This window comes from Abramis brama (genome assembly GCF_963993115.1).
Source record: "Abramis brama genome assembly, chromosome: 3".
In the NCBI taxonomy this organism is placed as follows: Eukaryota; Metazoa; Chordata; class Actinopteri; order Cypriniformes; family Leuciscidae; genus Abramis; species Abramis brama.
Genome location: NC_139965.1, coordinates 9706104 through 9720992, shown reverse-complemented (window position 1 = coordinate 9720992; position 14889 = coordinate 9706104). Strand labels below are relative to the sequence as shown.

The window sequence follows — 14889 nt, the reverse complement described above, 5'->3', positions numbered from 1 at the left end:
TAAAAAAAGTACAAAAATGGGTATTATTATACACTTCTTACCAACAGTGCTTCACCTTTCACACACAATATTCTGTGCAGATTGACTAGATCTGATACTGTACAGTATTATTATCCTATTTTAATATTGGAATTGAATCACTGCCATTGTTGTTGTTTGTATTGTCACACTCCAGCATATTATTTAGTGTATTCTGTACTGTTAATCAACATCCTATTTGGACTGCGCTCACTGTTTGAACCATCATAAGCTTTTTGGCCTTTTTAATCAATTTCTTATTGACTTATCGATTTCAATTTCTTGTTTACTTGTTTTACCTAACCTAAATTTGAGTCTTAATTGGTCAAAAGTCACATATTTGGCTATTTGATTCCAGAATTAACAAATTATTCAAGAACATGAGTTTTGCTCTTTACTCGGAGTCAGTGGTTGGCTCTTAAAAGAGCCGTTGAGAAACAAACAGTAACGTTAGATTTATTTCTTCTTGGGAGCTGCCTTTTTAGGCTTGGCGGCTTTAGGTTTTGCTGCTTTAGGTTTCGCCGTTTTGGGTTTGGCCGCCTTTGCCTTTTTTGGGCTCTTGGCTGCTTTCTTAGGAGTCGCTGGTTTCTTGGCCTTCTTGGGGCTCTTCGTTGCCTTCTTAGCGGCGGGTTTCTTCACCTTCTTCGGGGATTTCTTAGCGGCGGGCTTCTTCGCTGCTGCAGTTTTGGGCTTCTTGGCGGCAGCGGGTTTCTTGGCTGCGGCCTTCTTGGCTTTAGGAGCCGCTTTCTTGGCGGGTTTCTTCTTGGTCTCGGCTTGCTGCTTGTTGAGTTTGAAGGAGCCCGAGGCGCCGGTTCCTTTGACCTGAACCAGGGTGCCTTTAGTCACCAAGCTCTTGATGGCGATCTTGACGCGGGAGTTGTTCTTCTCCACGTCGTATCCACCGGCAGCGAGCGCTTTCTTCAGGGCGGCGAGGGACACACCGCTCCTCTCTTTAGATGCGGACACAGCCTTGACGATGAGCTCGCCGACGCCTGGACCTGCTTTCTTGGCTTTCACAGCGGACTTCTTCTTGGGCGCTTTGGCCGGGGCGGCAGCAGCGGGGGCTGGGGCGGTTTCTGCCATCTCTCTCTGTCTCTGATCGGATCTGAAAAACTCTGTCTGGTTTCAGCAATGAATGAAAAGCGCTCGAGCGGCGCTGCGGTCTTAAATAACACATGAGAACCTCGTAGACTCAACCTGCCCCGCTCGGTGTCTGCTGCTCGCTGACGCTTGTGTTTTTTCTCTTACATTTGGGGCAAAACTGGAGCTGTTAACGAGTTTGATTCAGTCAAAACTAAGTGAACACCAAGCAGAGGTTCTGGGCTTTCATTAGAGACTAAAGAACGCGAAGAGGAAGCGTTACTTTTGCCTTCGTCAGACCAAATCCAAGGCGAGCATCAGCAACGGGGAAAAGCCGCGTGCAAATCTGATGCATAGTTTCAATGAAAAAGGTGATAAAAGCCTGAACGCGTCATTTGTGTGCTCAGAAAACAGTCTGAAAGAGACTTTAATGAAATCAGCATCAGTGATGGGCGTTAGGAGGCCCTCTTACAGCTGTTGTTTTGGGCAGCTTGAAGCACATGAACATCATCCGGAGTCTCAGGAGTCCGTCTGTGACTCGTGTCTGGCCCTCATTCTCGGTCAGCAGAGTATCTATATTTTATCTCATTAAACACGTTAAATACATCGTTGATGTAGGCCAACATCATATCACGACATAAACATTTAATTGTAATAAAGTATGTTTGTCTCCTGATTCGCCATTCATCTCATATGGAACAATGTGAACAGAAATTATGGAAATTGTTGCTCATTTAAAGCAAGGGACAGCACAGGTCATAATTTCCTTTTAACCACTATACATGCTAATTCACCACATAGTCATGTATGTACAATGGGCCATTATGTTTGATATATTTATTAAGACAGATTGTTTTTCTTTTTTAAATGATGGTGTGAACTGAAATGATGAGGATAATGAATTATTGTTGCGTTTACTGGTCTCTATAGAAGTGTCTCGTCCGGTTTGTTACAGTTTCAGCCAAATCACTGCATCTGGGTCCCCACTCGGATTTGCTCAGACTATAACAGAACACATTTAATGATGTTAAAACAATTTAAAAATTTTGTTTTGATGCAGGTCTCAGTTTTGTTGAAGTTTATTCAACCTCTTATGCCTAAATTCATAATTTAGCCATAATATGCAACATTAGTCTAGAGATCATTAAATGCTGTAAAAAAAAAAAAAAAAAAAAAAAAAACTATTTTCACTTTGTTTAATTCTGTCAGTGTGTCATTTGTATTGATTTGTAAAGGGAAGATTCTTCTACAGAACACAATATATTACACAATAAATAAGCAGTTTAGTGACCACCGACTTTCATTGTATGGACACAATTATTTTCTTTAATCTTCCACAGAAGAAAGAAAGCCACTGAGGTTTGGAACAACATTAGGGTGAGTGAATGATGACAGAAATCTTGGGTGAAACCCTATGATACACAACTAAGCCTTTAAATGATAAAACTGCTGTACACAATCTACTAGATGCCTTCTAGTAGTATGCCTTCTCTCAATTCAAATTTGTGATTTGATATTATTCAAACATTTTGAAAAGAAGAAATCTGAATGACAGATCATCTGCTGAGCAAAGACATGAGTCACAAACAGACTTGGATGTGAGTAATGTAATGTAAGTGACCAGTGTAATAAGTGAGCAGTGTAATATAGGTAAGCAGTAATATAAGTGAGCAGTGTAATGTAAGTGAGTAATGCAATATAAGTGAGTAATGTAATGTAAGTGAGCAGTGTAATGTAAGTGAGCAGTGTAATGTAAGTGAGCAGTGTAATGTAAGTGAGCAGTGTAGGGCTGAGCAAATGGGCAGAACTCTTTACTGCCCTAGTACTTCAAAAAGCCTTTTAAAAGGTATACATGTGAATTAAACGTGGCACAATGACCTTCATCATCACAGTATGCTAGCCTAGTGCAGGGATTTCATTAATACTGATTGAGGACTGTTGGGACACTCCAGGCACATGACGGTTCTGTCGGGAGAGACAGAGTCGTTTGCACCTCAATGACACGTCTGTACCATTTGCTTCACAGGACATATGCTTTTAACTACATACTGTTTATTTACTAGTGTGTTCTGATATGTAACTATGCCATGTTTGGTCTCATCTGACAGCCTATAAACTGAAATACATGGTGGTGAACTTAATAGAGATATTAAAGTATCCTAATGTACAATCTAGGTATTGGTTAAACATTAAGGAAAATATGTTAATATTCTTCTCCCCCTCTTGATCACTACCCATTTGCCTCATCTTTTGGTTTCCTGTCAGTTTGTGTTTGGTGTTGGTATTCCACTCATGTTCAACAATGCTTTGCTCAGGAGAAGTAAAGGTAACTGTTGATCTAGAAAGGCTTTGACCCCATCACTCCGGCACACTGGTGCGTAACCTCATACAAGAAAGGCTTGTACGGCCTCTTCTGCACGATTTGTTACAACTGAGTTTCTATACAGTATGTTGTTCCATTCTACTGTCTGTATATTTAAACATGTAACTTAATACATAACTTTGCCTGCTTTAAAGGCTTTGGGAATCTTTCCTTTTATCAATGATTACGTTGAAAGCTAAAGTGATTATAACTTTCATTATCTAAACGTTCAGGTTAAATCCTACGTTTTCCTATCAGTTCTAAGCAAGACTTTCGACTTTAAAAAATAAGAGGTTAAAGAATAACAGCAACTTTAATGGAGTCAGATTAATTATATTGGAGTCAGATAAATATTTGAATTATACACGTCATCCTTCAACTGCCTTTTGTTCTGATTATTGGTTCAAAATAGCAGCGTTTCCAGCCTTGCATGTAATGTAGGTAAGCAGTGTAATATAAGTGAGTAATGTAATATAAGTGAGCAGTGTAATTTAAGTAAGCAGTGTAATATAAGTGAGTATAATATAAGTGAGTAATGTAATATCACTTATATCACATTACTCACTTATATTACACTGCAGTTATATTACATTACTCACTTATATTACATTTCTAGTAGTGTAATATAAGTAATGTGATGCAAGTGGGCAGAGTAAGATAAAGTTTTATAGCTGACCTATATGAATGAGAAATGTTCTTTCCACTGACAGAATGATGTAATTTCATGACATATGTCTGATATGTTGAATATGTATTGAATGTGTGAAAAAAAACAGATCTCCACTGACATTATTTTTTTTTTTCAAATGACAAAATGGTCAATGTTTATGATAGTGTCTTTATTCATAATATTTATTTTATTAATTACTCTCTATATATTATCATTATTTTACATGTTTTTTGAGTTCTTTAATTCCATATAGCCTATATATATATATATATATATATATATATATATATATATATATATATATATATATATACACTACAGGCCAAAAGTTTGGACACATTACTATTTGTAATGTTTTTGAAAGAAGTTTCTTCTGCTCATCAAGTCTGCATTTATTTGATCAAAAATACAGAAAGAAAATTTAATATTGTGATATATTTATGACAATTTAAAATAATTGGTTTTCAATTTATTATACTTTAAATTATAATTTATTTCTGTGATGCAAAGCTGAATTTTCAGGATCATTACTCCAGTCTATCACATGATCCTTTAGAAATCATTTTAATATGATGATTCATTATCATAGTTGGAAACAGTTCTGCTGCTTAATATTTTTTCATAACCTGTGATACTTTTTTAGGATACTTTTATGAATAAAAAGTAAAAATTAAATAAAAAAGAAGCAAATGTTTTAAAAATAGAAATCTTTTGTAACAACAATATACACTACTGGTCAGTAATTTGGGGTCAGTATTTTTTTTTCTTTCTTTTTTTGAAATAAATCAATACTTTAATTCAACAAGAATGTGTCAAATTTATAAAAAGTGATAGTAAAGAAGATTTATATTATTATAATTATTATTATTTTAATAAATGCAGTTCTTTTTAAACTTTTATTCATCAAATATATGAGGCAGCAGAACTGTTTCCAACACTCATAATAAATCAGAATATTAGAATGATTTCTAAAGGATCATGTGATGTCTGGATGTCACATGTGACACTGAAGACTGGAGTAATGATGCTGAAAATTCAGCTTTGCATCACAGAAATAAATGATAATTTAAAGTATAATAAATTGAAATAATAAAAAATTATTTTAAATTGTAATAATATATCACAATAATACATTTTTTTCTGTATTTTTGATCAAATAAATGCAGGCTTGATGAGCAGAAGAAACTTCTTTCAAAAACATTACAAATAGTAATGCGTCCAAACTTTTGTATATATATATACACACACACACACACACACACACACATATACATGCGCATATATATATATATATATATATATATATATATATATATATATAATGTGTGTGTGTGTGTGTGTATATAGGCTATATATAAATAACTTTATGCTCTATGTTTGATTATTTCCAAATGTAAGATCTTTGTCTCTTCTGTGCTGTAAGATTGAGTGGGTGTGATTTCCATCATCTATCTTTGACATTTGACAGGATCTGACCTAGCCGTTACACCTACTATGGAATGGATAAGTCTGTTTGACCTTTTCTTATTAGACCAAAGCAAGCATAAGTTTAAAAGAGGATGTAAGTTTCCTGCATATGTTGTACCCCTGAAAAGGGGGAGAAGATTAATACACACAAAACTCGCGCAGTTTCTCCACTGGAAGCTTTATGTAGAATGCAATCAAAATTAATCATTTGTATAAACAAAATTAAACATTTCTATTACAAATTAACTTCATTGACATCTTTCATATCAGTATTCAGCAGTTTTTACCATATACGTATATAATTACATGAGTACACTCTTATTTAAAAGGCTATTTGAGACTCATGACACTATAAAGTACATACAGAAATACAATAAAGCATTTTAAAGCATTTTAAAGCATTTAACGGTTACCTGAGACTCAACTCTTTTAACTCTTACTCTTTTTAGTCATCTATGCATATTAGATCTATGGCGAATCAGTTATAAGCATGTAAATGTACAATTCCAGCTAGATGTTTTAGCCTAACATTCTCAAGTCACTTTTACTCTACACATCTTTGAAATAAATTGACAAATCAGCACTATATAAACAGGATTACACATGAAATACACAATTTGAACATACACGAGCTTCGCGCCATTATATAGGCCTAACACTATTCCCAACGCGCACAAAATGGAGTCTTGAGCTCGCGCATTTCTAAACTACACATTTTAAACATTTCGGACACACAATCAATATAATAATCGCGTCTCTATACTCTCAAACATATTATTAATCCCATTAAAGCATTTTAAACTAATAATCACACTTAATACCTGAAAAGGGGGAGAAGATTAATACACACAAAACTCGCGCAGTTTCTCCACTGGAAGCTTTATGTAGAATGGAAAAAACCCGCGAGGTCTCCCCCTAGTGTTGACGCAGACCAGAACAATCGATCGTCCAACTTATCGTGCCCATAAACTGATCACAGATTAACTAAGTATAACTATAAAGTAACATATTTATATTTTATAGACTTTTCTACGTATAGTAAATAGTGAATATATTTATATATTATTATATATAATTATATATCACAGTGTACACAGACTTATGCATTTAAATGTACATGTTCATTTTCAATCTGTCACACATATATATTCATTGCTCTTATTTTGCTCTTTATCTCTACTTCTGCTTCATCTCTTCTACCTCTCCTTTCATTCTGCAAATATCTTCTTTTAACATTCTTTCTCTATACTCCGATCTTCACAATCTTCATCTGTTAGATACAATACTTTGGATTTTATTAGAAACTTGTTTGATATCTGAATTTGTCTCTATAATTAATATATATTAGGTGGTGTTCCGGGCATGCTGGAGGGACTATGTCTCCCGACTGGCCTGGGTCCCCTCGGAAGAGCTGGAGGAAGTGTCTCGGGAGAGGGAAGTCTGGGCATCTCTGCTTAGACTGCTTCCCCCGCGACCCGACACCGGATAAGCGGAAGAAGATGGATATATTATTAGTATTTAATTTTCGACAGTCATTGCTTGTCTGCCTGGATCCCATTGCACCACAAACATTGTGAGCAGCCGCCTATCTGTTACATTCCTGTTATTAATCTCAGTTCAAACAGATTAGGATCATCCAAAAATATGAAAAGTTTGAAAAAGGGCCCTCAAACTCATTGAGAGACTACTGCTTAACATTTATGAATTTGCTAATGTTAAATATATATATATATATATATATATATATATATATATATATATATATATATATGTTCCTGTGCCCTTTTTTGTTTTAGTTTGGCTGTCTCTAAATAAAAATACAGCAAGGTGCTTTAGATTTGTGAAAAAAAAAAAAAAAAAAAAAACAGAAGTCAGCTTCAAGACTCACACAGGAGTTCGTAGGCCACCCCGACAAAGATCACAGCAGTTATACCCTTCACCAAAGTCTAAGCTGAGTCTTTCCTTCAGGTTGAATGATTTTGATTGGCTAAGAAATATAAACATAGTCATTTTCAACACATATAGAGATAGACTGAAGCATATCTCCATCGATTATGCAGCTGACACTCTGACCCTGAAGTTAGGCACGTCGTGACCTTCCAGGTCGCAGATTTTGGTTGCTGGGTGCCAGCCTGTCCAGAACAACAACTCAGTCAATCTCCAATGATGCCAGTGGTTCCAACCTGTAACCAAAAAGTCTAACACACACTGACACACAGTTTTTCCAAGGTTGGAAAGTAAGGCTTTAGCAAAGAAATTGCCCCTTTAACAATAGACTTCAATGACCATAGTTGTCAGGGCACCTAGAAAAGCAGATGCATGTATTAACACGTTAAAGAATAATTCCATATTTCATTTCTGGAAGCCGTGATAAATGAACAAGCACTGTTACTGCATTCAGATATCAAATACAGACTTTAAGAATACATGAAAATAATATTTCAGTAATCACACTGTAAAACCTACTAAGCTTATAAAGTAAAATAAATAAATAAAAAAAACCTCATAAGCTTATAAAAGTCATTCAACTCATGTGATATTTAGAAAGAAAAATGTTGACAAATACCTTGATTATAATCACTCATTGGATAAATATTGAAGCATGCAGTGGATTCCATAATCTACCCCCTTCAATTATATATATATATATATATATATATATATCTCAACCTAAAATGTTTAATTTTGAGAAGATTAAAATACTCTTCTATTAATGAAACTAAACTGAGCTAAAACTGTACTGACTGCATTAGTGTTTCACCAAAATCAACAAGAATGTTAAATAACACTATTTATTCTAAAAATCTACTGAACCAAAAAAGGTGCAGGAAAACTAATGCTCTTTTCAAGACAATATGTGTGGCTCTAAAAAGAGCCTTTGTGTTGTGTGTTGAGCTGACTCCTCTACTTGGAGCTGGTGTATTTGGTCACCGCCTTTGTGCCCTCAGACACGGCGTGTTTGGCCAGCTCTCCGGGCAGCAGCAGACGCACGGCGGTCTGGATCTCTCTCGATGTGATGGTGGAGCGCTTGTTGTAGTGAGCGAGACGAGACGCTTCACCGGCGATGCGCTCGAAGATGTCGTTGACGAAAGAGTTCATGATTCCCATCGCCTTGGAGGAGATCCCGGTGTCGGGATGAACCTGCTTCAGGACTTTGTACACGTAGATCGCGTAGCTCTCCTTCCTGGACTTTCTGCGCTTCTTTCCGCCCTTGCCGGCGGTTTTAGTGACGGCCTTCTTCGAGCCCTTCTTGGGTGCGGACTTCGCTGGTTCAGGCATGATGATTCAGTCAGAGAAACTCAGAGAACAATAAAGCTGAATCACTGCAGGCGGGCTTTATGCGCTGCTCTATGCTAATTTCCAAAGGGAAGAACGAGGCTCTGTGATTGTGAGTCTTCCTGGACCAACCCATAGAACCATTTCATTGGTCACATTAAACATTCACTGAATTGAATGCGATCCAATCAGAAGCTTTGAAATGTTAATCACGCCCATCGACAACTACCATCCCCCACATCCACATCCAACTCCATTTCTTTGTTTTATTTTCCCGCATTTTTCCGGAATAAATAAGTGGACTATTGTGAATCATTTCAATTCTTTCATATGCAGAGGATTCTATATAACTGAACGTTTATTTAGAAGCAGAAAAAGCACATCGTATTATACTATAATATATATATATAAAAAAATTATATATATAACAATGACTAACTTATAACGATGTCTTTATGACGATGTTTATTTAACTGCAAAGCAGAATCGTCAATATAACACAGTAAAAAATAAATGAATACTATCCTTATTTTTATTTGCTTTAGAAATCATTTAACCCTCTATGCATGGTATGGTATTGCCTCAAGACAGCATGGTCTATTTTATATTTACATTTATTAATTTAGCAGACGCTTTTACCCAAAGTAACTTACAAATGAGAACAAAAGTAGTAGTTAATCTAACAGTAAGACAACAATATGCAAGTACTATGACCCCTCTCAGTTTAATCTATAACACAGTACTATTATTTTTATTTTTTATTATAATATAATAGAATCGAAGAGAAAGTGCTAGTATTACTGGATCAAGTGCTGTCGAAAAAGAAGCGTCTTCAGCCGTTTCTTGAAAGTGGCTATGGACTCATAAGCTCTGGTTGAGTTAGGCAGATCCAGAGCCATAGAGAGATCTATATTATTATATCATATTCTCTCTATATGGCTCTGGGCAGATCATTCCACCAGCAGGGAACAGTCATGGTAAACATTGCACCATAAGGTCAAACCAGGCATACTAGGTTGGAATACAAATATTATATTTGTAAGGAAAAGAGTCAGAATTCTCTAAATATTGAATTTGTAATACACTCATAAGAATAGTTATTCACATACTATATCTACACATTTTCTATAGCACCTAAAAAGGTATAAAACACAACAGGCAGTTGGTGAGGGTGAGGATGATGAGGTTATAGTGACAGTGAATCCAGCAGGGAGAGAGTGAAGATGGAGATGAAGATGGATATGATGACTTGATTTGATAGTTTGGAAACACTTGTGTTCCACTGTGGTCCAATGTTGCCTGAGAGCAACAGCTGGATATGAAATGTTATTTTATAGAACATGAAATTTGTAATAAACTAAAAACTAGATAAATGTGTTCATTCACATAAATTGTTTTCAATAAATATATATATTTTGTTCTACATGAAAATGTCATTGTCAATTGTTTTCTATATGTCCGTTGTGGTACGAGCTTTGAAACAACAAACTTTATTAAAAAAAAAAAAAAAAAAGTGTTTATGAATATAGTGTCAATTTGATGCTGAAAAATCAATTACTTCTCATTGCTACTACGTACACCGTTTTAAGACACAAACAAATCATTAGTTTACTACAATACTTCCCATTACCCCATCTAAAAACTTGTTCTTTGTGTAAATGTGGGTGGCTCTTAAAAGAGCCGTTGGGGTTTTCTTCTTCGTGGATCTCTTAACCCCCGAACCCGTACAGAGTGCGTCCCTGTCGCTTCAGCGCGTACACAACATCCATGGCGGTGACGGTCTTTCTCTTGGCGTGTTCAGTGTAAGTCACAGCATCACGAATGACGTTCTCCAGAAACACCTTCAACACACCGCGAGTCTCTTCATAGATCAGGCCAGAAATACGCTTGACGCCGCCACGTCGAGCAAGACGCCGAATAGCGGGTTTAGTGATTCCCTGGATATTATCGCGAAGAACCTTTCGGTGACGCTTAGCACCTCCTTTCCCGAGTCCTTTACCGCCTTTTCCTCTTCCAGACATGACTGTAGATAATCTTCAGTCCACAACAGCAGAATAAATGATAGAAAACCATTGGGGAAGAGGAGTTTATAGTCGGCTAGCGGACCTAGTTGAAACCACATTCATGGGCGGTTCTAGTACGTCACCAGTTACGCATTTCCAAATCGAGGTCAGTCTTTTGATGCTTGATACTAGTGAAAAGAAATATAAAGTCATATTGGTAACGATATAATTTAACTATATAAGTATATAAAAATAAATTTAAATGCGTTAAAAAAGACAATTTTACAAATTATATACAAATGATATAAGCTTTCTAGACAAAAGGAAGGTATAATCCTCATGCCTTATAGGCTACTAGTGGAAAGAAATATAATTAAAGTAATATTGATAACGATATCATTTAACTATACAAGTATATAAAAATAAATTTAAATGCGTTAAAAAGGCAATTTTACAAAAAATATAAGCTTTCTAGACAAAAGAAATGTATAATCAAAGTTACAGGAGAGAATGAGGGTTAATAACTATACACAAACATACAAATGATATAACTAAATATAGCAGCATAACACTAAAACCACCATTAATTTCCTTTAATTTGCTTTTAGATTTAAGTGAAAAATAAAAATAGCATTTTATAAGACCACCATGGCATATAGAAGTTCTTATTTAAAAACACCATAATATGGAAATCATCGTTCATTGAGTTAATGAGGTGGCTCTTAAAAGAGCCTTTGGGTTTGTATGACTGATACACAGTGTATTTAAGCGCGCTCTCCGCGGATGCGGCGGGTCAGCTGGATGTCTTTGGGCATGATAGAGACTCTCTTGGCGTGGATGGCGCACAAGATAACGTGTCCTGGACAATGGCTGTGCGCCTCCTGCTTTCAAACTCGTCTTTTTTTCGGGTAGGCCTACACAAAGACAAAGCTAAAAAATAGATTAAATTAGTCTTATATTGGTGTATCATAACCCATAATTGTTCGATTTATGTTAACTAATAAAAAACAATTGAGACGCGAATACAGATATAGATCACATACAGTGATTTTTTGTTGTTGTTTTCATAGCACAAAGGGGGAAAATAACAGCGCAGTGCCATATGTTCATAATGCAGCGTTACTTGCATTAAAAATTCTTAAGATTTCATAATCGTTTCTTTAAAACAACATTAGCAACGTACGGCACAAAATTGTTTTAATTCTATGCTGGGCTAATACCAACTTAAATAGTGATACAATTTATGAAATGACTCTCTCGGGGAGAAATTGGGTGGCTCTTAAAAGAGCCTTTGGTTTGAAGAGAAGCTTCGGTCAGTCTACTTGGCCTTCGCGGGCTTCTCGGTCTTCTTGGGCAGCAGCACGGCCTGAATATTGGGCAACACACCACCCTGAGCGATGGTCACGCCACCCAGAAGCTTGTTCAGCTCCTCGTCATTGCGCACCGCCAGCTGCAGGTGTCGAGGGATGATGCGGGTCTTCTTGTTGTCCCGAGCGGCGTTTCCAGCTAACTCCAGGATCTCAGCGGTCAGATACTCGAGCACAGCGGCCAAATACACCGGAGCTCCGGCACCGACGCGCTGGGCATAGTTGCCTTTGCGGAGAAGCCTGTGAACACGGCCGACGGGGAACTGCAGTCCCGCCCTGGAAGAGCGACTCTTGGCCTTAGCGCGAGCCTTTCCCCCGGTTTTACCTCTTCCACTCATTATAGCTTAGAATTGCTTACGATTAGCAAAGCGAGAATTACAAATATTATGGGGCTGCTTGTTGTGAGGTGACTTATAAAGAAAGCATGCTAGTCCCCTATTGGCTGAAATCTGAAAACATTCCCAGCCAATCAGTGAGCTTTCCTCCAAACACCAAACCATCCTTTCTGCTACTGACACTCAAACACGTCACGCTGTAGTATCATTTAATGCCGCTAGTCTTCCTTTTAAAGGGTAATGGGCTTTTATTTTAATGGTGATAATGTTAATGTGTGATTAAAAGTTAAACGAGTTGGTCTTGAAGCAGAATAGTTTCATAGTTTACTGGTATAAATATGTAAACATGTACGTACATTCTATGGAAATTGCAATTTTTCTGTCCCTTGCCTTTACAGAAATACTAACATGGAAAAATACTTTAGGGTTAGAATTTCTTTATATTTTAAAATGAAACAATATGTTATTTGAACAATTACACCTTCTTGAGCCATCACTGTGTCAATGTTTGTTTTTTAATTAATTATATAGAATTCAAAGCACCACAGAAATGCTCGTCCACACAGTTATGGGAAACTGCTTTATTTTGAGGTCATTAACAGGTGTCTACCATTTAAGATACAATAATGTATACATAACTATAAAAATATAACTCGACTTCCTTCTTCCAATTTCCTGAAGATCTATGAAGAAAGGCCCATGATAAGTCCACTGTCTATTTTCAGTTATCATAAATTTTCTCATTTATCTCATGATTTCATGAAGCTTCTAGTTAAACTCACTGGTATGACCTACTTTATTGTTAGGGAATTGTAAAAATAATAATAATATTGATAATAAATAAATAAACTAAAATATAAATATAAATGTATTAAACTACTTAATTTAATTGGTATACCATGATTTACTAAATGTGGTTTGATACCTTGCAGCAGCCATTTTGTAAATTGAATTTTTCATGAAAAATGTCACTGGCGTTCCCACTGTCACTGCATTACCTTTCTTATGGGTAACACCATAGCACCAGTGACTCCCATTTATAGATAAACTTTATTCAAAGCTATTCATTTAGATTGTATGCCAAATTTAACAATTGAGTCTCATCCTACTTAAAGGAGAACTCCGGTCAATTTTAACATTGAGCTAATTTTTTTGTAAATTTGGAGTGCTGTCAATACAGAGGACACAACAAAAATCGGTGTTGCCTACATCATGTTATCCTCTTTTTAAAATTTGCACCCTGTTGACTTCAATAGGGCAAGTTTTAAACCTGCTTTTAGCATCTTAACATCCTTGATGTGTCATTACAAGTGCCCAGCCATGTGAGTGATTCCTTCAGAGTGAACGCGGGTGAATCTGACTGCAGTAGATGTGAAAGATATGGATAAAAATGATGTTATTTCAGCCAGCGCTCATACCTGTATTTACATCCTGTTTTCGGTCGAAGTCCTGTAATCGATTGTCGAGTTCACGCGCATAGGTTTAGTTACCTATGATCACGTGCGTGAACTCGACAATCGATTACTCCTTTAATTATAGTTGAAGATTAAGGACATTAGGTCTTATGTCACTGGTGATTCATTGTGTCATTGGTGTTACTGTGTTTTTTTTTTTTTCGTTTTTTCTATCACATTAAATAAAATTGAATATCTGACATGATAATAATTTTACATCCATTTAATTCTGATACTCTCAAAAGTTAAGATTTAAAGGATTGCATCATTACTTGATTATAACTGTTTTTCAAATATTTTCATTGTTATAGCAAATACATGGTTGCGCAAATGAACTAACATCATTCAAGCACTTTTAACAAACCTGATTAAAATAAATAAAACATAATCTCCTTATTTGTTGCATTATTATTATTATTATTCTGTAACTCTGACTATGTGCTGGAAAAATAAATAAATAACATTTCGTAAAAACATTTTATATTGCCAAATAATAAGGTAGGCTAACAGTGGCAAAAAAAAATGGTATATGCAGCCTTTAAAAAAATGCACAAAAAAATAGAAAAAAAAAATATTAAGCTGTCCTTCATGTGTATTCATAAAGTAAAAGGGTAATCTAATAATGTGGTCTAAGTTTAAATGTTAGAAAAGGAAATACATTTTAAAACCTCTTGTCATACCAAGAGTGGACGTTTCTGTAGAATGAAAACATCAACATTCCCAATAATGAGGTCTAAATGTATTTGCACAACATAGTACGTCCATTAATTGGCTTTCACTTATAACATAAAGGAAAGCCAATGTCATCTTCATTGGACAGATGAAATAACGCTCTTTACTATGAATTAGTGAGTGGC

General features: G+C 35.8%; 4 protein-coding genes across 4 annotated transcripts; all 4 read right to left on the bottom strand.

Annotated features, from left to right (window-relative positions):
- Window positions 1-454: 454 nt before the first annotated feature.
- LOC311080170 (histone H1-like) lies at window positions 455-1135 on the bottom strand. The gene has a single exon (XM_084109964.1). It carries the CDS (start codon window positions 1099-1101, stop codon window positions 475-477), a length of 627 nt encoding a protein of 208 aa, XP_083966090.1. The 5' UTR covers window positions 1102-1135; the 3' UTR covers window positions 455-474.
- Window positions 1136-8388: 7253 nt separating this feature from the next.
- LOC311080218 (histone H2B-like) lies at window positions 8389-8878 on the bottom strand. The gene has a single exon (XM_084110014.1). The coding sequence runs from the start codon at window positions 8874-8876 to the stop codon at window positions 8502-8504; it is 375 nt and encodes a 124-aa protein (XP_083966140.1). The 5' UTR covers window positions 8877-8878; the 3' UTR covers window positions 8389-8501.
- Window positions 8879-9517: 639 nt separating this feature from the next.
- LOC311080211 (histone H4) lies at window positions 9518-10912 on the bottom strand. The gene has a single exon (XM_084110007.1). The coding sequence runs from the start codon at window positions 10892-10894 to the stop codon at window positions 10583-10585; it is 312 nt and encodes a 103-aa protein (XP_083966133.1). The 5' UTR covers window positions 10895-10912; the 3' UTR covers window positions 9518-10582.
- A 1051-nt stretch (window positions 10913-11963) lies between these two features.
- Window positions 11964-12596, bottom strand: LOC311080185 (histone H2A-like). Its single transcript, XM_084109979.1, has one exon. It carries the CDS (start codon window positions 12579-12581, stop codon window positions 12195-12197), a length of 387 nt encoding a protein of 128 aa, XP_083966105.1. The 5' UTR covers window positions 12582-12596; the 3' UTR covers window positions 11964-12194.
- Window positions 12597-14889: the final 2293 nt, after the last annotated feature.